Genomic DNA, 21,257 nt, shown 5'->3' with positions numbered 1-21,257 from the left:
TCCATCAAATAAACAAATAAAACCTAAACAACAACAACAAAAAAGAATACTAAAAGCTCTTTCAAATTCCTATCTAGGTAGAAAATTTTGATTAAGCAAACTGCTTCATATAGTATAAATCAGAAACTTTAAAATTGTCCTGTATTTTGTGTGACTTCATTGAACTGCCAGAGGTATAGCAAGCTCTAGAGTCTACATTTGGCTACAGTTTGTACCTCTCAAACCGCCTTCATCTTTTTAACTTCACATTTTTGAAAATTTAACAATTTTTTTATATTTATTTTTTGAGTAATCTCTATACCCAACCTGGGGCTCATACTCACAACCCCGAGATCAAGAGCTACATGCTCCTCTGACTGAGCCAGTTAGGCCCCCCTAGAATGTTAGTACACAATTCTGGTACCATTCCATTTTACTGATCCCTTTCCTTTAAGGATGTAGACATTTGTGTAAAAGGCAGTCTGGAATCTGGGGACAGGAAATGGTAGCCACTAGACAAATTAAGTCTTTGGGAGTTATAGACAATGAATACTCTAGTCTCCTCCGGGGAATACAGGTGTCCATGAAAACCAAAAGGTCAGCAATCATACATTCAACTTATGAGAAATTATACACTTCACCCATTATACTCTCTACCAAAAAGAAGTGAAAAAGAGACTTAATTTAATAGGATAAACCCTAGCCTCTCAAAGTGTGGTCAAAGCCACACAGGTATTACCTGGTTAGAAATGCAGAATATCAGGCCCGACCCCAGACTTCCTGAGTCCAAATTTGCATTTTATCAAGATCTCCTGTGATACATGTACAGGGGTCAAGTGTGGCCTGGACGGTATGTGCCACCATGCTGCCCCATGGGTATATGCCCCAGAACAAGCAGTAGATAGGGACCACAGATCTGCAATTCCCTCAGGGGGTGTCTATTCTCACGTGCCTTGCACCTCACTGAGTGGAATTCTTGTCTTTAAAGGGTCATTTGGACAATACGCGTAACACATGACTTCACTGTTTTGTCCCCAAGCTGACCCTCAGCTCCCCACCTAACGACCGCCTTGATTTAACCAAGGGCTGGCATCTTTGCATTAATGCTGAGGACATTAACAGCTCAGGCTAGCTCTATAAAGGCCGAGCAGAGCTGTCAGCCACAGGGCGAACGTAACTCAGGCGGCAGGGAGAACAGAGCTCTTGAACAGATGGCCACAAGAAGATAAACACCAAGTGGTGCTGAGGAACCGAATCCTTCCAGTTCAAGGTTGCTTTCCCTCAAGGAAAGTTGCCATCACTTCATTAATTCTTTAAACTTTGCAATTCTGACAAGTCCATCTCTGTTACCTAAGAGCTGCCTACTCTTGCATCACAAGTAGAAGGAAATCTGGAATCTTAGTTTACTAATCACTTACCTGTGCACACCGTCCTAGTTCTTTCCTGTCCAGATACTGAAATATATTGATTGCCAGTTCATAAGGCAGTTGGATATCAAAGAAGGGCACATCATCCATTTCATTCTGAGGACAAAGAGAAAAAACAAGTTTACAATTTGGAGGTCTTCAAAGGGCAAGAGATGGTCTTAGGCAGGAGCGAGAGAGGTGCTGTTGTCCCAGGGGAGCCCCGTATTCTCACTACCCTTCGGAGCAGTCACAGAACCCCAGAGCCACTCCGAATTCTCCCTGCCACAAGCCCACCCTTCTCACATCCACTCAGAAGATCCACAAGACTGTTTCCCATAATACTTCGAAGAGCAGCCGGGGCGCCAGACCATAATCGGGGGTATGCCACAGGAAGCAGCACAAAGGCTGCGGAAAGCTTCTTGGCCTTTGAGGAAAGCTGAGTGGTGGGCAGCCAAGAAAGTGAGCCTTGAAGTCAGAGGGCCATTGGTTCCCCCAGGGCACCTCCTCCTAAACCCAGCCTGGGAGGTCAGTGAGCCCCCACAGCCAGAGAAATGCTGACCTAGGTCTTTTCATCAGGAAAAGAACATGGCAATGAAGATGAGCAAGAAGCAAACAAACGAAACGCTCCTTTCTAATGAGGTGAGCACCACCTCCCCTTGGCCACTGCAGAAACACACGGTTTCCTGATGCACTCAGGGGCCCACACTGGTTAACCTGAGTGAGCCAGTGCAAACAAAGCAGTTCTTCTTCGGTGTCATTTATTAATGTGGAGAAATTAGAGCTCGCCTGCCTTTGGATAAGCAATTACGGATGAGGTAACAGGCTTTATTGGAGAGATAAGGCTGTCATGACGATCCTGGGTGCACAAAGAAACAGGAGTGCGAAGCAGAAAGAAAGCCAAGTGTGTATATGTGCTTCTCTGTTCCCAAATCCACCTGCTAAAGCTCCCTTTTGCATGGATTCCTGCAAAGTTAGGGAAAGCAGCCTGTTTGTCTCCATGGAACTTCCTCAGTAAAATTCATTTTTAATAAGCTTTGGCTGACATCAGTGACTTACAGGTTGCAAGCAAATTATTAATTCACCATTCAAATACAACAGTCCTATACCACAAGGCTCCAGTCTGAAAATTGAAAATAGTCTCAGCACTCTTTTTTTAAAAGATTTTATTTATTTATTTGATAGACAGAGATCACAAGTAGGCAGAGAGGCAGGTAGAGAGAGAGGGGAGAAGTAGGCTTCCTGCTGAGCAGAAAAGCCAATGCAGGGCTCGATCCTAGGACCCTGAGATCATGACCTGAGCCAAAGGCAGAGGCTTAACCCACTGAGCCACCCAGGAACCCCTAGTCTCAGCATTCTTAAGGGAGTGTGAGCACTGATTTATCACCTACCAAGATCCAGGGTAAAGATTTTTCTGGAATCATTTTTCTATTCCTTAAGGAGTCTCAAAGCTAAGAAGATATAAGGCAAGGCATAAGAAGATGTATTCAACTTTGCAAACACAGCACAAGGCTAAGTATGAGAGCCAAAAGGGATCTCTGGAGGGAAAAAGAGCAAGAGTTAACAGTTCTCATGGGCAAAGACAGTACAGAATGTTAAATTGGCAAAGAAATGTTGGCCATGCCAGGGGGTGGGGGGCAAAAAAAAATCTGCAAGTATAATCATAAGGCAAAAGTGTCCCTGCCCAAAAAAAATAACGGAAAGTCTTAGTCTAATGTCAGGCTAGGTCACCTCTTACAACTAATTGGCTTCATTCACGGAGGAAAAGAGGCAGCACTTTCTTACTTGGCCCAGATAGAACCTGAGACTCCTTAACACAGCCATGGTGCGGGGAGAGGGGTGCCACCCACCACCAGCTGAGGAAAGCCACACACAATACCAAACTATCGTTTGTGACCTTGGACTTCCTTCTGCTTTCTCTTTTGGATTATTTGACTATGGTGAAGTAAAGAAGCTTATTTTACCTGCTTGGTAGAGAAATAAGAACATTCCTGCTCTTCAAGCAAAGAAAAGCTTGCACTCGTGCGAAGTGAACTCAGATCTAGCTTCTACACTGTTAGAGACAGCAGGCACTGCTTTCTTCAATCAGTCCCCGCTTTAGGACTATTAACTGGTTTCTGGACGGCACTACTGTAACAAAGAGAAATCACCTTTATTTTTAGTTACTCTGTTGTAGAAAGTTCACCAGACTTGTGGTGGCAGTAGCCTTCCCTCTTTTGCCCATTCAGATGGCAGATTCTCTATTCTCAACCTGGAACACAGTGCAGCAGAACCACAGCAGAACCACACCCTGCCACCACCCTCTTTGATCCTAACCGCCATGACCTCCAGGTTGGAGGTTCAGAACAAAGATTTAAAGGGATAATCCTGTTCCACCACCTGACTAGCCCTGTAACCAGGCTAAATACCTCTGGGCCTCAGCTTCCTCATCTGTAAAAGAGAGAGCATGCCTACTCACAGGGCAGTTACAAGAATAAAATGAAATACACAGAAAGGGTATGGGGCAAGTACCAGGGCAAAGTGCACAATAACTGAACGATGCTGCTATATTCTTTCCTGGAGTGGCACTTTGGCTCCCTTTTTCCCCTTCAACAAATACTTGTTGATTAGGTCCACATTTTAGGTGACTCCTCTACCAGCTTGTTTACACGGAGAGTTTTGTCTCCCCCGTTCTACTATAAGCAGAGGACAGCTGGCGACAGCAGAGAGGGGATGGCACGGTGGAGGCAAAATCACTCAGGAGTCTCAACAATGGGGAGTGTCCATACCATAGATCTTTTTCAAGAGAACCATTCAAAGAGAATCAGCAATTTTAAGACGCTATACCATGATAACAACTAAAAAAGGATTGCTCTAGTGCACAGGGAAGGAAAAGGAGACAGCCACAGGGTGCAAAAGACCAGTCAGGGGTGTTACGGCCCCCATACCAACAAATGATCTCAAATGCCACGCTGGTCTCATTGCTAACGTACCAGTTGTGATGAGTCTTGAGAATTTGTCAGTTTTGGGGGACAATGGTTTCAAAGCATTGAATTAGGTAAACACCAACATTACAAAGTCAAACTTTTAAATCATTATGCCCTTCGAATTACATCCAACCTCCAAAATGACTGTCGATCCCTAACAAATCAAGTTCCAGACTCCTATAAATGACCTTTCCAGTTGCTGCCAGTGGTTGGGGAGTGGCAGGGAAAAAAAGAAACCAATGTGATAAGGGAAGGTCCACTTCTTTAGACCTATGTAGACCTACAAGGTCAGGAAACTGAAGGCTGAAGTTTTACGTTGCACACTTGGAATCTCTTTGGCAAGACTTTTGATCACTGGTTCTTACAGCAGATGCTGCAGTGGATCACTCAGAGTCCCCCTCGGGGTCCACGACACTCACCGCCCCAAACGCTCAGAATGCCGCCTGCTCTTGGTTGATGGGCTCACCCCTTCCTAAGCACTACCTTGGTCAAACAAGCTGCCTCATCCAGTCACATCCCCCACTGGAGGGCAGCCTGCATCCAGTGACTAGTCAATAACTAGGTAAAAAGTCTTGTCCCCCGTGCCTCAATTCAGGACTTCTCAGGAAGGCCAACCTGCTAAACCACGTGCGGCAAAACTTCATCCCAGAGTGTGTTTCATGAAAAATCCAACCCAATTTCCTGAAGCAAGAGATGTGATACAAGACAGTCCTATATTCAGCACATTCCCAAAGATTCTGATGTGCAACTCTGGATACAGGAGTCTAGCTCTAGCTAACCTACTTCCCTTTCCTCCACTCAAGGAGGTGGAATGATGTTAGAATGACATGATTAGACCAAGAGACAGAACAAAGTAGAGTCAAAGTCAAATAAGTCATTCATAAACTTCACTTTGTTATTAGTAATGGATCACTTGAGAAATACCTTATAAAAGACAGAGCATTATGAGCATACTTGACCCTGGGGTGGAAATGTAATTCTTTTACAGGTACCCAGGATTTGACAAGGATGTGGAGCCACATCCTGGACAGAGGTGCTAGCTCAGTAACCACGCACATGCTAACAGTGGGGCTTGAGCACTCCTACCTGGCCCTTCTCACAGCTCATAAATAGAAGTAAACAATATACCTGCCGCAAGTGTGCGGAGAAGTACCTTATCGTCTAAAGGGTGCTATCGGAGTTCCACCTAGGCCACTCTGAAGCACACAGCCATCTGAAATTTTCCAGGCTACATGAACCAGTTCTGATTTCTATGGATTTAAAGACCTGGAAATGGAGAGGTGGACGACTCAGAAACAAATTCCAAGAATGAAGGAAGGAAACTAAAGACACTGGAAACAGTAACATAGGAAAACCTGGTCACACTACAAAAATATCAGTAAGACTATGTTTAGAGAATCACTTTGCACCAATTTTATAGCCCAAGAATTGTGAGACTGGCTAATAATGCTACGGAAAACTAAGACATTAAAGTATTAACATGGCTTCAAAGGTGAGGAGAAACACCATTTTGATAAAATACTACCTGGCTTTTCATTTTTCAATGGCTCCAATATGATTCTTTACCATGATGGGGTCTTTTGTCCCATATTATATATCAAGACCATCTGTGGAGTTTAAAAAAAAAAGTCCCCAATTGCCTGTTACCCCAAATTTCCAGGGGTGGGGCTCAAGCATCTCTTCCTCAGGGATCTTCAGGCACACTACAAACAGAGAACCACAGCCCTAAATTATAGGTGAATTAAGAAAAGAGACAAAAAAACCAAAAAAACAAAAAAACAAAAAAAAAAACCAACGACAACAACAAAAAAAATACAACAAAAACACCACACAAACCCCACAAAGAGGTCATGTTACTTTGTTAATTCAAAGTCAGTGAATACTAGATTTTCCCAAAGTCTGCTGGACTTACTCCAAAAATGCTAAAAGAAATTGCAAATGGATCCATCCCCAGGGAGGCTGATTTGTCCTCCTATGTGCTAATGTAAGACTAATTCTGTAAATGGATTGGTTTTGTGCCTTACTGTTAGAAATTTAATCTGTCTTCTCTTGTTGAGTAGAAGAAGGGATAATTACTAAGAGCCAAATCAGTGAAAAGTGAAGAAACGGCCTCAAGGTTTGTTCCCAATGTACATCTCCAGGGCAAAGGGAACATGAAAGCTCTCTCTAGGTGGTGTTTTAAGAAACCGAGAAAGGCACCTCGAACATACAATAGACATGCAATAGTATTTCTGCTAAATCTGGCTGAAAGGAGACCATTTTGTAAAGGAATTTATCTCAATTTTCTCTACATACTACAAAAGCGGAGCAGAGCAGACCCAGGCAATCTCAATCAGAAAAAATTCCAGTTTCACCTGAGTCTTGAGGAAAAAAATCTGGTTGATGGGGGCAAGGTCTGAAACAATCAAGATAAATATGAATTCATTCACAATCCCAAATTCATCTCAAAACAGGTATTTTTTTAAAAAGATGACAGAAGGGGCAACTAGGTGGCTGAGTGGGTTAAAGCCTTCGGCTTGGGTCGTGATCCCAGGGTCCTGGGATCGAGCTCCGCATCAGGGTCTCTGCTCAGCAGAGCTTGCCTCCTCCTCCTCTCTCTCCCTCTCTCTCTCTCTCTCTCTCTGCCTGCCTCTCTACCTACTTGTGATCTCTGTCTGTCAAATAAAACAACAACAACAACAAAAACTTAAAAAAGAAAAAAAAGATGACAGAACACCAAAACGTTAACAGCTCAGCCTCTGACCAATGGCATTACAACAATTTATTTCTTCTGAATTCCCTGAGAATTTTTACAGTAAGTGGTATTTCACACACACCAAAAAAAAACCCAAAACATTTTTGAAATAAGGTGTCTATGTTCAAAACACGATCTGAAATCAGGGCCATTCCAGATCCCACGGGGAGAAGAGGTGCTATTGGAAAATGTGTAAGAAATTATGTCTAGGGGCGCCTAGGTGGCTTGGGTCAAGGTCCCGGGGTCCTGGGATGGATCCCTGCGTCGGACTCTCTGCTCTGTGGGGAGCCTGCTTCCTCCTCTCTCTCTCTGCCTGCCTCTCTGCCTACTTGTGATCTGTCTCTGTCAAATAAATAAATAAAATCTTTAAAAATATAATATGTCTACATCCAAGGAGCTAAAATCTTTTCTAGAGAGAAGTTTGTCATCTAAAAGAGCATAAAGATGGGAGACTACAAAATGCAACATACACGGTCCCCTAACGTATTCTAAAGTTCATTAGTAAGTCAGATATTTAGAATTTGGAAATCATTTCTGCAGAGAGGCAATGCTATGAAGAGTGGTTAAGCTCTAAAACAGTCCACAAAAAGCCAAGTTATCTCTTCCCATTTAACCTAATCCCTGTGCATTGTGATGAGAAAAAGCAAGAGGCTTTTAGTCAGTTTCTGTTGATTGCATGCATGGATGATGTAACACTACACAATCTAACCAACACAGTGCCTTGCACACAGCAGATGCACACTAAATGTGCATGGGATTTTTTTTTTTTTTAAGATTATATCTGTTTACTTGTCAGAAAGAAAGAGGGAGCACAGGCTTGGAGACTGGGAGGCAGAGCAGGCTCCCCCATGCAGTACTCAATCCCAGGACCCTGAGATCATGACCTGAGTCAAAGGCAGATGCTCAACCCACTGAGCCACCCAGGCATCACTTTTTGTTTTTAAAACAGGCTTTTCAGGTGGGAATGCAAGCTGGTGCAGCCACTCTGGAAAACAGCATGGAGGTTCCTCAAAACGTTGAGAATAGAGCTACCCTATGACCCAGCAATAGCACTACTGGGTATTTACTCTAAAGATACAAATGTAGTGATCCAAAGGGGCATGTGCACCTGAATGTTGATAGCAGCAATGTCTGCAATAGCCAAACTATGGAAAGAACTTAGATGTCCATCAACAGACGAACGGATAGAGAAGATGTAGTGTGTGTATATCTACAATGGAATACCATGCAGCCATCAAAAGAAATGAAATCTTTTGCAACATTTGCAACAACCTGGATGGAACCAGAGGGTATTATGCTTAGCGAAATAAGTCAATCAGAGAAAGACAACTATCATACAATCTCCCTGATATGAGTAAGTAGAGATGCAACGTGGGGGGTTTGGGGGGTAGGAAAAGAATAAATGAAACAAGATGGGATCGGGAGGGAGACAAACCATAAGAAACTCTTAATCTCACAAAACAAACTGAGGGTTGCTGGGGGGAGGTGGGTAGGGAGAGGGTGGTGGGGTTAAGGACATTGGGGAGGGTATGTGCTATGGTGAGTGCTGTGAAGTGTGTAAACCTGGCGATTCACAGACCTGTACCCCTGGGGCTAATAATACATTATATGTTAATTTAAAAATTTAAAAATTTTAAAAAACAACCAAAAAAACCCAGACTTTCCAATTTCAAGAACCATTCTCATTCACCACCTTCTGGTGGGATTGCACTGGGCATCCTGGCAAGGAATGGAGGCAGAAAATGCCAATCTAAAGGACTGGGAGTGAGTGCTGGGTGTGGCAGTGAAAGACCCTGGTGTGAAGCAGAAGAGGCTGGCCCTCTGCCTCTGAAGTCCCTTTTAGTTTAAATGGATCAGAGTTTAAGGACCTGGAAAGGAGGTATGTCAGGTGAGGGAGGTGCTCCGGAGTCAGAAGCCTGGACCAGTGTGAATATGACCCTTTCACATCAAGGGTCCTAAACACTCCACATTCCTACCATTAGGATCAGCTATATAATTTGTGGAGCCCCGTGTAAAACAAAATGGGGGGGGGCTTGTTTAAAAATAATTAAGAATTTTAGGGGCCCCTGGGTGGCTCAGTGGGTTAATCCTCTGCCTTCCGCTCAGGTCCTGATCCCAGGATCCTGGGATCGAGCCCCGCATCAAGCTCTCTGCTCAGCAGGAAGCCTGCTTCCCTGTTTCTCTCTGCCTGCCTCTCTGCCTACTTGTGACCTCTCTCTGTATCAAAATAAATAAATAAAATCTTAAAAAAAAAAAATTAAGAATTTTAAATCACATCAGTCACAAAGGCCCCCAGGCCCTGGACAGCCACAGAATCAGCACATTTGCTGTTCTTTGCCTAGAACCCCCTTCTCCAGATCTCTGCATACTTGCTCCCTCATCTCCTTCCATGAAGACCTTCTCGAACAGCACTATTTAAATAATAGCCTCTCGCCGACACATACACACTCCATCCCTTCCACCAGCCTTATTTTTCTCCAGACCATTACCTGGCAATTATTTGTTCATGGTCTACCGCTTTCCAGAATGTTAGTTCTGTAAGGGCACGGCTCTTTTTCGTTTAGTTCGCTGCTATATCCTCAGTGCCTAGAACAGTGCCTGCTACTAAGAAGCCATTTAATCATATTTGTGAAATGAATGAAGCCCAAGCTGCTTCAACCAGCAGTATCTTCCAACAAAGTGATGGTGTCTTAAGTTACAATGTCATGGTATACACAGCATTTCGAAAGGTGCCTAAGTAGAGACCTGCTAATTCATTACAGGAAAGAATGAATCGCCCTGATAGTAAGAACTTTTCCACTGAGGCAAAGGGAGAAGGAAGAGAACTCGGAGCTAGAGACGATTTCAAGTTGCGCATTAAAGAGAAGGCAGAGGACAGCAAAGAGGAAGGGAAGTTGACCCAGTTAGACCAGTTCATGAGCTCACATTTAATTCTGTTTGCTGTAGTTCATATGAGCAAGTTTCCTCATTCATTTCTAACTTAGGAACAGTCATTTCTAACTTAAAAACAGAAGTAAGCGATGCCATCAAATTGGCCCTGTTGACAGCACAAATGTAGGTTCCGACAAATTAAATACTGACATAATGTACAATGCATATTAGTCAGCACTAATAAAGCTTTATCAGTCCGAAAAACCCAAATCCTAACTGGAAGGACATCTGAATGTTGCCAAGAGTTGTAACAACCATGAAGCCACTTTATAACACTGCTGTTGGGAGCAGTAATTCCACCTGTCTCAACTTCACAAATGTGGGTTTCTGCAAGGAATGCTACAGTAGAAGTGCAGGAGAAAGACCAGAGACCCTGTCCTCCAGAGACTCCCAATCCCAGGAGTAGGGGAGCAAGGGGTTTATCAGTGATAAGTCTTAGCAAAGAGGAAGTGCATATAGTGAACTCTCTGCAATAGTAATAAGAATATGACCAGTTTTAATATATTGGCTGCTTACTGTATGCCAGGCTTTGTGCTAGGAACATTCCATGCTTTATTTCAAGACAGGCATTAGCATGATCCTCATTTGATGAGTAAAGTAGGATAAGTTCACTTGCCTGAGGTCAAACAGCTAGTTAAGCAGGGTCTCAAATTTAAACTTGAGTCTCCCTGACTCCAGAGCCTCGACTCCTAACTAGGAGCTATTGTCTTCCATTAATGTCATCCTTTCAGTTAAAAGAAGGACTGTGGGTTTCTGAGGTCAGGGACTATGTCCATTCTGTTTACTACGATTCCCCAGAACCCAGCTAGTCAATAAATATGGTTGGTGATGGGACGCCTGGGTGGCTCAGTGGGTTGAGCCTCTGCCTTCCGTTCAGGTCATGATCTTGGGGTTCTGGGATGGAGCCCGTGTCAAGCTCTCTGCTCAGCGGGGAGCCTGCTTCCCCCTCTCTCTGTGCCCACCTGCCTACTTGTGATCTCTGTGTGTCAAATAAATAAAATCTTAAAAAAAAAATATGGTTGATGATTACAAAACACATACAATTCCATAGTTAGGTTGCTTCAGACACCCACCTAAGGTGGACATCTGTTGTTTCTGTCATTTCCTGCCCAATGGGAAAGGACAACAGAAAATCTACTTTTAGGAAACCACCCCACTCCTACTCTCCATTGCCTTGGTTTAATGAGGCTAAGGCCTTCCCCCTTATCAGGAGTGGGAGCCGATAGAAGCCTGGCAACCTAAGTCAGTGATTGGCCAGAGGATGAACACATGACCCAGTCCAGACCAATGGGAATTTAAGTTCATACCCTCTGTGGCAGAGAAGAGATGCTCTTTCTCCTGGTTGGAAGCGAGAGAAAGTAACACCTTGGCACCTTGGTGCCTCAGTCAGTTAAGCATCTGCCTTCAGCTCAGGTCATGATCCCAGGGTCCTGGGATAGAGTCCTGCTCCACAGGGAGTTTGCTTCTCCCGCTGCCCCACAACCCCACTCACTCTCTTGCTCTCAAAAAGCTTAAAAAGAAAGAGAGAGAGAAAGAAGAAAAAAAGACTGGAGTTGCTGGTAGACATTTCATCCCAAAGGTGGGGGTGGGGGAGGTCTGCCTGGGAATAAAAAACAAAAGGAAAGCAGGATAAGGACACACAGAGACTTCTAGTTGCATGATCGAAGCACCCACACCTGGAATCTTTAGGTACACTCATCAGTAGATTGCAGTTTGGGCTTCTTAAGTCCGTTTGAGTTGGGGGCTGCCTGCTTATGGCTTAGAGTCCTAACACCATCTACATAAAAATGGGACAATGCAACCAGACAGCACACATAACAGGCAAAGAAATCTTGCAATTATGCTCAAGTGCGCCCCCCACACACACACCTCTGAAAAGCTGGAGTTTAGGGAGAGAGAGAAATGTCTGAAGAAAAGTGCCTCATGCTTCTGAAAATCTTTCCAGGGCTATAGCAATTTTTTTCACTAGTTAAAACCATGTACTAAAAAAGACAGTTTAGGTGTCCCCAGTTGTCACCTAAATACACATGGCTTCTCAGTGCTATTACTTAAAGCTTTCTAAGACCAGACGAGGCCCAAGAGGAGTCACTTTCAAGTTTTCCTCTCAGCTGTGCTTGTCCACCGCCAGTCCGGCCAGCACCCGGCCAGATGAAACTCCAGCGCGTGCTGTTCCCCCACTCCTCTAAAGGCGAACTAGCTCCTGACTGCCAACCTACTAGTGGGATCTCACTCCAGTGAGGACACGACAGGCTCCAGGGTGTGTGGGAAGAGGCTGCGTCAAATACAACACAACAGAACGCACTGGTACTAGAGAGCACACCAGGGACTGGGGGGACATCACCCAGAAGAGAGGGGATGTTAAGAGGTGGGCAGGATTTCTATTTCTCCCTCATGTCAAGTGGGTCAGCCTGTCAGAGTTTCTGTGGCGTCTCAGGTGTGGAGTCTCAGTCTGCTTCTCAGGAAGACTAAATCTTCCTCCATAGGAGTCAGCCACAGATCACGTGAGGAGTCTTGGGAAAACAAATGCAAAGAACACAAACTCAGGACCCAGCGCAGACCCGGCCCACAGAAGATTTCATTTAACTCACGGTGTTAGTACTTAAAAACATCTTTTTTTTTTTTTTACATTAGTTACCACCAGTTAAAAATGGGAAGAATTTGAGTGATAGACAGCATAAATGGCCACTACTTTGTTCATTCCTCCCCATATCCAGGCAGTGGGTGACTCCGCACTGACTCCAGACTTGGCCATCTGGCTCTCTGGCAGACCTGACAGTAACAAACATGACCTGGACAGACTTCAAAGCACTTGGGCATCAGAGCTTGCCCTCCTGCTGCTCTGGCAGCTCTGAGAAAGCCCAGTCAGGGCTCACCTGTAGGAGGAGACATAGAGCAAGCACGTACACACCCCCAGTGGCTCGCCAGCCCCCAGCGGCAGAGCTGCTGAGCTAACCAGCAGCTAACCTCAGATATCCGAGTGGACCCACCCATGCCCAGCCCAAACTGCCACCCTGCAAAACAGTCAACTAAGTAGTGGTGGGGTTTTTCGTTTTATTTGCAAGAGTGTGCACATGAGCAGGAGGAGGGGGAGAGGAAGAGGGAGAAGCAGATTCCCCACTGAGCGGGGAGCCTGACCTGACCAACCAGTAGGATCATGACCTGAACCAAAGGCAGACGCTTCACTGACTGAGCCACCTAAATAGCCACCAGGCGCCCCTAAATGGTGTTGTTTTAAGCCAAAGTCCTGGGTGTTTTCTGTGTGGCAAAAACTGATGGAGTTCCTATAAAAATAAATATTCCCAATTACAAAACAAAAACCTATAGACTCTGGCACACTGGGACCACATTCTTGCAAGGCAACAACCAGCTGAGCTGGGCAGTGGCTCCCACCTTTAGCCCAGCTCCCATGTGTACCCCCTAATTTATCACCTTCTCATCTCGCCCATGCTGAGGTCAAGTTCAGTTGCCATAGGTCATCTCGGTTAGATGCTGTTATATTTATGGCAAAGAAGAAAGTGAAATACTGTATTCTACATATTTGAGTTACTATCATGTAGGAAAGCCATTATAAACACCCTAGAAAACTGTCAGGATCTACTAAGGCTGAACACCTGCATACCTATGACCTAGCAATTCCACAACTAGCTATATACCTAAGAAAAAGGAGTACAAGGTTCCAAACGATGTGCAAAGTGTTCACAGCACGACTCCCCAGAGTCCCAAACCAGCTGTGAAACTAGTTATCAAGAATGTCCAAAAGAATAAAACGTGACATATTCAGAGATGAATCTCACACATAATGCTATGTGCTAGAACCCAGTCACAAGCAAACACATGCTGTATGATTCTACTTATAGTTCAAAACCAGACAAAATTAAAATAAGGTGTTAGAAGTCAGGTGAGAACACATGGAGGTTCTGACAAGCTGAGAATGCGGTTCTGAAATCTGGGTGCTATTTTACATGGAAGTGTACACTTGTGAAAACTCACCAACCTGGACATTTATGATTTTATACAGGGTCTGATCTAAAGAAATTTTAAAAGCAGAAAAGCAAGACCAAGGCGGCTAGGTTTAAAAAAAAAAAAAAAATGGTTCCGTATCTTTTAGGGATATCATGAAGGCAACTCCTAAACTGTCATCTTTAATATTTAAAGTGGCAAAAAGAATAACAGCCATCATGGGGCACCCAGCTGGCTCAGTCACTGGAGCAGGAGACTTTTTTTTTTTTTGACAGACAGAGAGGGAACACAAGCAGGGGGAGTAGGAGAAGGAGAAGTAGGTTTCCCATCCAGCAGGGAGCCCAATGTGGGTCTCAATCTCTGGACTCTGGGATCATGATCTGAGCCAAAGGCAGACGCTTAACGACTGAGCCACCCAGGTGCCCGGAGCATACGACTCTTGATCTCGGGGCTGTAAGTTCAAGATCCAAGACAGGTGTTAAAGAGTATTTAAAAAAAAAAAAAAGATAACCATGAGTTAAAGCAATACAGATTATTTATGGCTGGAATCTGGAAAGATACATAATGAAACCCCTCATGAACTAGGGAGAAGGACAAAATGAGCCACTCCGAGGCTACCTTACTCATTTGCAGGAGAGCAGGCATGACCTCTGGGCTCTGGGGCTTAAAACCACCGACATGTGAATCCAAACCTTTTCTGTAAAGGTTACCATCACTTCTCACATTCAGGATACTGGGTAGGTTGACTGCCCCTAAAAATTACTTTTTTTTTTAAATTTTGTTTATTTGACAGATATCACAAGTAGGCAGAGAGGCAGGGAGAGAGGTAGAAGCAGGCTCCCTGCTGAGCAGAGAGCCCGATGCAGGTCTCGATCCCAGGACCTCAGGATCATGATCTGAGCCGAAGGCAGAGGCTTTAACCCACTGAGTCACCCAGGCGCCGCTCTAAAAATTACTTTCTTAATCATCTGTCAAATGGGACAAAGAGCAGTCACCGGAGAGATATGGTTGTTGGGAGAACTGAAGAAGATAAGATCTTGAAACCCTTAAGGCAGTACCAAGGAGACTGAGAGTAATTTTATTTATAGCCGTGTTGATGATTGCAAAGTACTTAAAAAAAAAAAAAAAAAAAAGCAAGCACTCTGAAGGTTGGACGCTGCTCATAGGATGCAGAGCCCAGAGCATCTAATGTGGTGATTCTGCAGACAGCAGAGATGATGGGCACACATTCCAGAAAAGGTTTTTTCCTAACTGTAATTTTGATGTACCCTTTGGATCCTACAGTAGGCAGGCCCCTTCTACTTCTAGACTTCATTAAGGGCTCCGCTACTTTTGGTCTCAATGCCCATCCCTCAGGAGTATCAGAGCCAGAAAGTCTTGAAAAGTCAAGATTGTAAACCAAAGGAAGCTGTACAGCAGAGAACAAAGTCTCAAATTTGTTTGACCAACCCAACCATCACATTTCTGAGCTTCCTCGGGATATTGATTAAGCAGATCTAGGGACCCACCAGAACCTGTCTTTTAAGAAGGCTAAAGGGGTAATTTTTACACCAAGTCAAGTTTGCAAAACTACTGTCTGGTGAAATTTACAGCCTAACACACCTGAATCCAAATTCAACCGCCAGAACTTATCAGCAAGGCATCCCTGGGGCAGTTACAGAAAACCTTTCTTAATATCCTCATTCATAAAAGGAGACTAACAATACTGGCTTCTCAGAATAGTTGTGAAGTCTGAAGACACTGCCACACTCAGCAGGTTGGATTTTTGCTGTGAGGCCCCAAGTGTGTCCTTGTCCTAACAATTCACTTTCCAATTTCCCTCTACCGCTGCGAGCCTTACCTACACATCTGCTTCCATGGGAGTAACTTCTGCATAGATCTGGACTGGCCTGAGCAATTTCTCCAGTGCTAACCCACATTCCCAAGGCACTGATAAGATTTTTACATCTGCCAGACTTCCTCAGTGATGACCTACTTTTTACAGAAGCAGATATGATACCAGTGTGAATTCTCATAAGAATTGTCACATTAAATGAGTTTATAATATACACAGAAGAAGGTCCCAACCCTAGAGGTAAACCAGAAACTTTGTGGAAACTCCTATAGCTATTAATGGTATTTGAATAAAACAACACCTTAAATAAGCCATTATTTTTAGAAACAACTTGCCAATTACAGAATTACACTGACCTGGGAAGCTGTAGAAGCCTTCTTTAAGCCTAATTTAAATCTAACCAGGGGCACCTGGGTGGCTCAGTCGTTAAAGCGACAACTCTAGACTTTTGACTTGGGCTCAGGTCATGATCTTGAGCTCACCAGAACTAGCCCAGCAAGGTTCTCCATACTCTGTAGGGAGTCTGCTTAAGGATTCTCTCTCCCTCTATAGGCTCCTCCCCCCATAAATCAAACCATTAAAACCTCCTGTATCATCCTAACTTTAACCATGGATGTGTTTTCGATGATCCCGACTTTGCCAACTTTGTAAAGAGTTTTTTTTTTGGGGGGGGGGGGAGTGGGGTGTCTCCAGATTCTCAAAAGGATCCATGCCCATGAAATGACAAGAACCTCCATGTTAATGACAGTGCCCAAAGGACTTTGCTTCCCCTGCTCTTTTAAATACATGTACTGTTGGGGAAAAAACTGAGTAGTACAAGCATTATACAGAACAAAGTTAAAATTGCTTCCTATCCCTGTTCTGAGACCTCCTCCCTAAAGACAGCCCTTGTTAAGAGTTCAAGGGCAGGATTTTTCAAACGGATACTGACATTTTGGGCTGGATCATTTTCTCTGGGTGCAGTCCCTGCACTGTAGGACATTTAGAAGTGTCCCAGACTTCTACCCACTAGACTCCAGTAGCAACTCCCCCAACCCAGTTGTGGCATCCTTAAAAGGTCTGCAGACACTGCCAAGATGGGCAAAGTCCCCCCAGAGTGGAAACCAACCCTTCCAGAGACTCTCTATGCCTGCACAGACATAGGGTGGCATGCACTTTCCGAGTCATTGGCGGGGGGATGAGGGGGTAGGAGCAGGCCCGGACCTCGGCAGGAGGTGACGGCCACTCACCAGGTCGCGGATGAGCTGGTCCACCAGCTGCTCCCCGCCCCCGGCAACCTCGCGAGCCGGAGGGGAGCGGGAACGGCTTGCCGAGTCCTGCCTCTCTGCCCGGGTCGCCCGCGCCAGCGGGGGCCGCCCCGCACCCTCCAGGAGGCCCTGGGCCAGAGCCAGGTATCCCGAGGCCTGCTCGCCGCGCCCGGGGGCCACGTCGGCCCGCCGCGGCCGCCGCTCGGCAGCCTCGGGCCGCCGCCGCTTCCTGAGCGCCTGGGCCTGCGCCAGCTCCTCCTGCCAGCGCCGGCGGAACTCGTCCAGGCTGTGGTCGTCCATCGCCGTCGCTCCCCGCCCTCCGCGTCCTCCTCGGCCCGCCGGCAGCCACGGGACAGTCCCTCCGCGGGAAGTGTCCGCCGCGGCCGGAAATCCGCGCCGCCGCCGCGCTCGGGTTCCGGGTGGGCGGCCCCGCCCCCGGCGCGCCCCTCGAACGGTCCTCTCGCGCGGGTGGCTCGCGGCGCCCCAGTCCGGGGTCTGTGGCCTCACTGCGCGTCCAGCCTCTCCTCTTTCCCGCCTGCGGCTCCTGTCAAGCGCGGACTTGGCACCAAGCACCGTTTCTTCGGTCACATCTGCATTGAGCACCTACTGGATGCCAGGCGCTGAAGATTCAGCATTTAAATCTGGGCCCCTGTCCCCGCCCCCTCCTAATAGCTCTCCCTTCATGGGGTTTCCATTCAAGTTGGGGGGCGGGGGAGGAAGACCACGTTCCAAAAAACGAATACGAAGGCTTGAATTAGTGGTAGCGGTTGATAAAACAAAGTATCAAAGTAAGGCACAGGGTGGGGATGGGGACTGACCTTCGGAGGGCTGTTCAGGGAAGGCATCTCTGCAACAGCCTCTGAACCAAGAGCTTAATGAGGAGAAAAGCCAGGCGTGGAAAGATCCCAGAAGACACTTCCAAAAGGAACTGCAGTGAGAAGGGGAAGGAAGTGGCGTACAATCGTATTCCATCTTCCAAATGCTTTGAACCTGCTGTTCCCTCCTCCGGGAATTTTTCAAATCCCACCCCCCCAACCACCCCGGGTTAACCCCTACACATCTTTCCTAGCTCAGCTCACACCTCCCTTCATCTCCCCCCCATCCCTCGTGCCCCACCCCCAAAATAAGGTCACCTGCTTACTCATCCCTACAGCATCTCCTACTTCATACCACAAAACACAGTTTGTGATTTTGGATTCATATAATTGCTTATTAGTATCTCCCTTTCCTCCTGGACTATCCATTCTTGCCTTGGAGTCTGGAGATTGGTAGGCATTCCATACGTATTTACGAACAACCCCTTCAGATGACAACTATTGTCCCCACTTTACAGATGAAGAAACTGAGCTTTAAAAAAAAAAAAAAAAACCCCCGCTGGTAATGTGCAGACTCAGAAACCCCCCCCCCCACTCCAGACCCGACCTTAACCTAATCACACAGTATATATACCTAAGCCAGCTAGGAATGATATGGCTACTTTAGTTACCAGGGTTTTTCAGTGCAGGGATAGTAACAGCATGGTGATCAACAGCCAGAGCCCCAGAATTAGACAGAAAAACCTAGCTGGGAATCCCAGGACCCTCATTTACTCTCATTGCCTTTCTTCCAGGAATTCTATTTCTGGGAATTTATCCTAAGAGAAGAAACCAGAGGATGAATTCAACAAATGCCTTTAAGGATGGCAGCAGAGCATTGTTTTGTAATACTGAACATTGGAAGCAATCTAAATAACTGACAATAGGCCACTGGTTAAATTTTGCCCCCATTAGAATGTAAGAGAGATCCTAACCAGAACATCAGCTCCTTAAGAGTGGAGGCCAGATCTATTTGTCCATTGCTAGGTCTTTAGCACTCAGAACAATGCCTGGGACATAGTAGCTGCTCTATAAATAATGAATTAATGTAATACTGTGTAGCTATTAAATATTACATGGAGAAAATTTAATCACATGAAAATATAACCTAACAAGAGAAAGCAAGTACACAACGTACAGCACCATGCCATACTGTTTGTTTTTTTTTAAGTACATATGCAGAAGAGCTCTCTAGAGAGGACCAGATTAAAAAAAAGAAAGAAAGAACAGGGGCGCCTCAGTAGCTCAGTGGGTTGAGCCGCTACCTTCGGCTTGGGTCATGATCTCAGGGTCCTGGGATCGAGTCCTGCATCGGGCTCTCTGCTCAGCAGGGAGCCTGCTTCCTCCTGTCTCTCTCTGCCTGCCTCTCTGCCTATTTGTGATCGCTCTCTGTCAAATAAATAAATAAAATCTTAAAAAAAACCCCAAACACTAATTTTCAGGGTGCCTGGGTGGCTCAGTCATTAAGTGTCTGCCTTCAGCTCAGGTCATGAAAAAGTCTGCTTCTTCCTCTCCCGTTCCCCCTGCTTATGTTCCCTTTCTCGCTGTATCTGTCAAATAAATAAATAAAATCTTATTAAAAAAAGAAAAACACGCTAATTTTCTACAAGGAATGTTAGCCTATCCCAGCTTCCCCCAGAAAGCAGAGCCTGAGACGGGCAGCTAATGTACCAGGGATTACAGAGAATAGGAGTGGGATACCAAGGGAGGAGTGAACAGGGTAGGAGGGACAGCTAATCCAGGGCATTCTGAGTTCGTCCTGCTGTGGGCGACTTACACTCCAACCCACAGAGACCTTCCAAACAGCCTTGAAGAAGACACTCCAGGACTGTACTCCTGAGAGATAGAAAATGGAGGAAAGGAGACTTTATGCACTCACCCATCCTCCGTTAGAGAAGGGTTAAGGAAAGAATTTTTCATCATCTCTAACTTCCAAGCTGAGTTTAAGTAAACGAGTTGTTACCTGTGTCCCACCCCAGGGAAGCAGAGATGCCCTGGGGCAAAAAGTAAGAATTACTCAAGGCAGCTAACGGGAGGGACTGTCCGGTTACCCATGCACAAAGCCAATTACTACAGCAATGATGAAGTAAAAGGGAAGTTGAGAGAATGGGACGTGGGGCATACGAAGAGTCCAGTAAGTACTCCTTTTGTAATAAAAACAATGAGCTGTTCTCCTCAGAACATTTAGCTTACGTTCTGCTTCATACTAGCTATTTTTTTTTTAAATAGAATTCCAAGGGTCAAATTTGTTTTATCTACTTAGGAGTCAAAAATCCAAATACGGCTTTTCTGATAGCTCTGTAGTTTACAGACCATTTAATATTTCAGCCAGAACAATTTTAAAACACCTAATTAAGATTTAAAACAGGGGCGCCTGGGTGGCTCAGTGGGTTAAGCCTCTGCCCTCGGTCATGATCTCAGGGTCCTGGGATGGAGTCCTGCATCAAGCTCTCTGTTCAGCAGGGAGCCTGCTTCCTCCTCTCTCTGTCTGCCTCTCTGCCTACTTGTGATCTCTCTCTCTCTGTCAAATAAATTAAATATCTTTTTTTTTAGATTTAAAACAAAAAACACCATTGTTTCCTCTGGTCCTTTTAAAAGGATTTTTACAGGGGCGATGCAAGTAGGCTAATGCGGCCCTTCATCACCCAGAGAAAGTGGAGGGGGAAAAACAAAAAATAAGAAAATATACCAAGAGAAAGGAAGACACCATTCTTTATTCAGTATTGCCTACCATTCACTGATAATATTGATGTTGATTTTATCTTTCCAATAGTAAATTCCTGGGCTTCCCATTTCCTCAAATGAAAATTTTAAAAAGTACCCTCCCTTCAGAGTGACTGTAAGGCTAATAGAGGTTTATAGAACTCCTAGCACCTATAAGGGACACAGTAGGCATTCAGTAAATGCTGGTTAGGGTCCATACTAATAAGTCTTGGCCGGCAGAGATTACATCCAAAATATGCTCTATAAGTCTGGTGTTCCATGCAAGACCTACTTTTTTTCTGTAATCATGTGTTCCTTGCAAATTCAAGCCATTAAAATTTTTTGGTTGCAAATCTTGCTACTTTCAGCAAGAAGGAACGGAACTCGGAATGGCTCACAAGGTTAAAATGAAAAATAATGAGGTTCTCAGAATGCCCAGAATCAGATCAGATTCAGGGATTTCACGATAGGCAGTCATGAGCCATCAGTTTTGGATGTTACCACCTGTCTTCTATCTTCTAAGACTCAAATTCCCAGAGCAGGACTTCTCAGTGAGGTCCCCTAACCAGCATCACCTGGGAACCTGTTATGAAAGTGCAAATCCTCAGCCCAGACTACGGAGTCAAACTCTGAGGGTGCAACCCCA

At 45.2% G+C, this 21,257-nt stretch overlaps 1 protein-coding gene across 1 annotated transcript in view; it reads right to left on the bottom strand.

Annotated features, from left to right (window-relative positions):
- FBXW8 (F-box and WD repeat domain containing 8) overlaps positions 1-17,439 on the bottom strand; it is a 126,427-nt gene extending 108,988 nt beyond the window's left edge. The window contains exons 1-2 of the mRNA XM_059408516.1: positions 17,037-17,439; positions 1,398-1,502 (exon numbers count right to left, since the gene is read on the bottom strand). Coding sequence (XP_059264499.1) covers positions 1,398-1,502; positions 17,037-17,354 — 423 coding nt within the window. The 5' untranslated portion in view covers positions 17,355-17,439. The remainder of the gene's footprint in view (positions 1-1,397; positions 1,503-17,036) is intronic.
- Between the last annotated feature and the right edge of the window lie 3,818 nt (positions 17,440-21,257).

Source organism: Mustela nigripes, chromosome 8 (assembly GCF_022355385.1).
Source record: "Mustela nigripes isolate SB6536 chromosome 8, MUSNIG.SB6536, whole genome shotgun sequence".
In the NCBI taxonomy this organism is placed as follows: domain Eukaryota; kingdom Metazoa; phylum Chordata; class Mammalia; order Carnivora; family Mustelidae; genus Mustela; species Mustela nigripes.
This window is presented reverse-complemented; position numbering and strand designations above follow the sequence as displayed.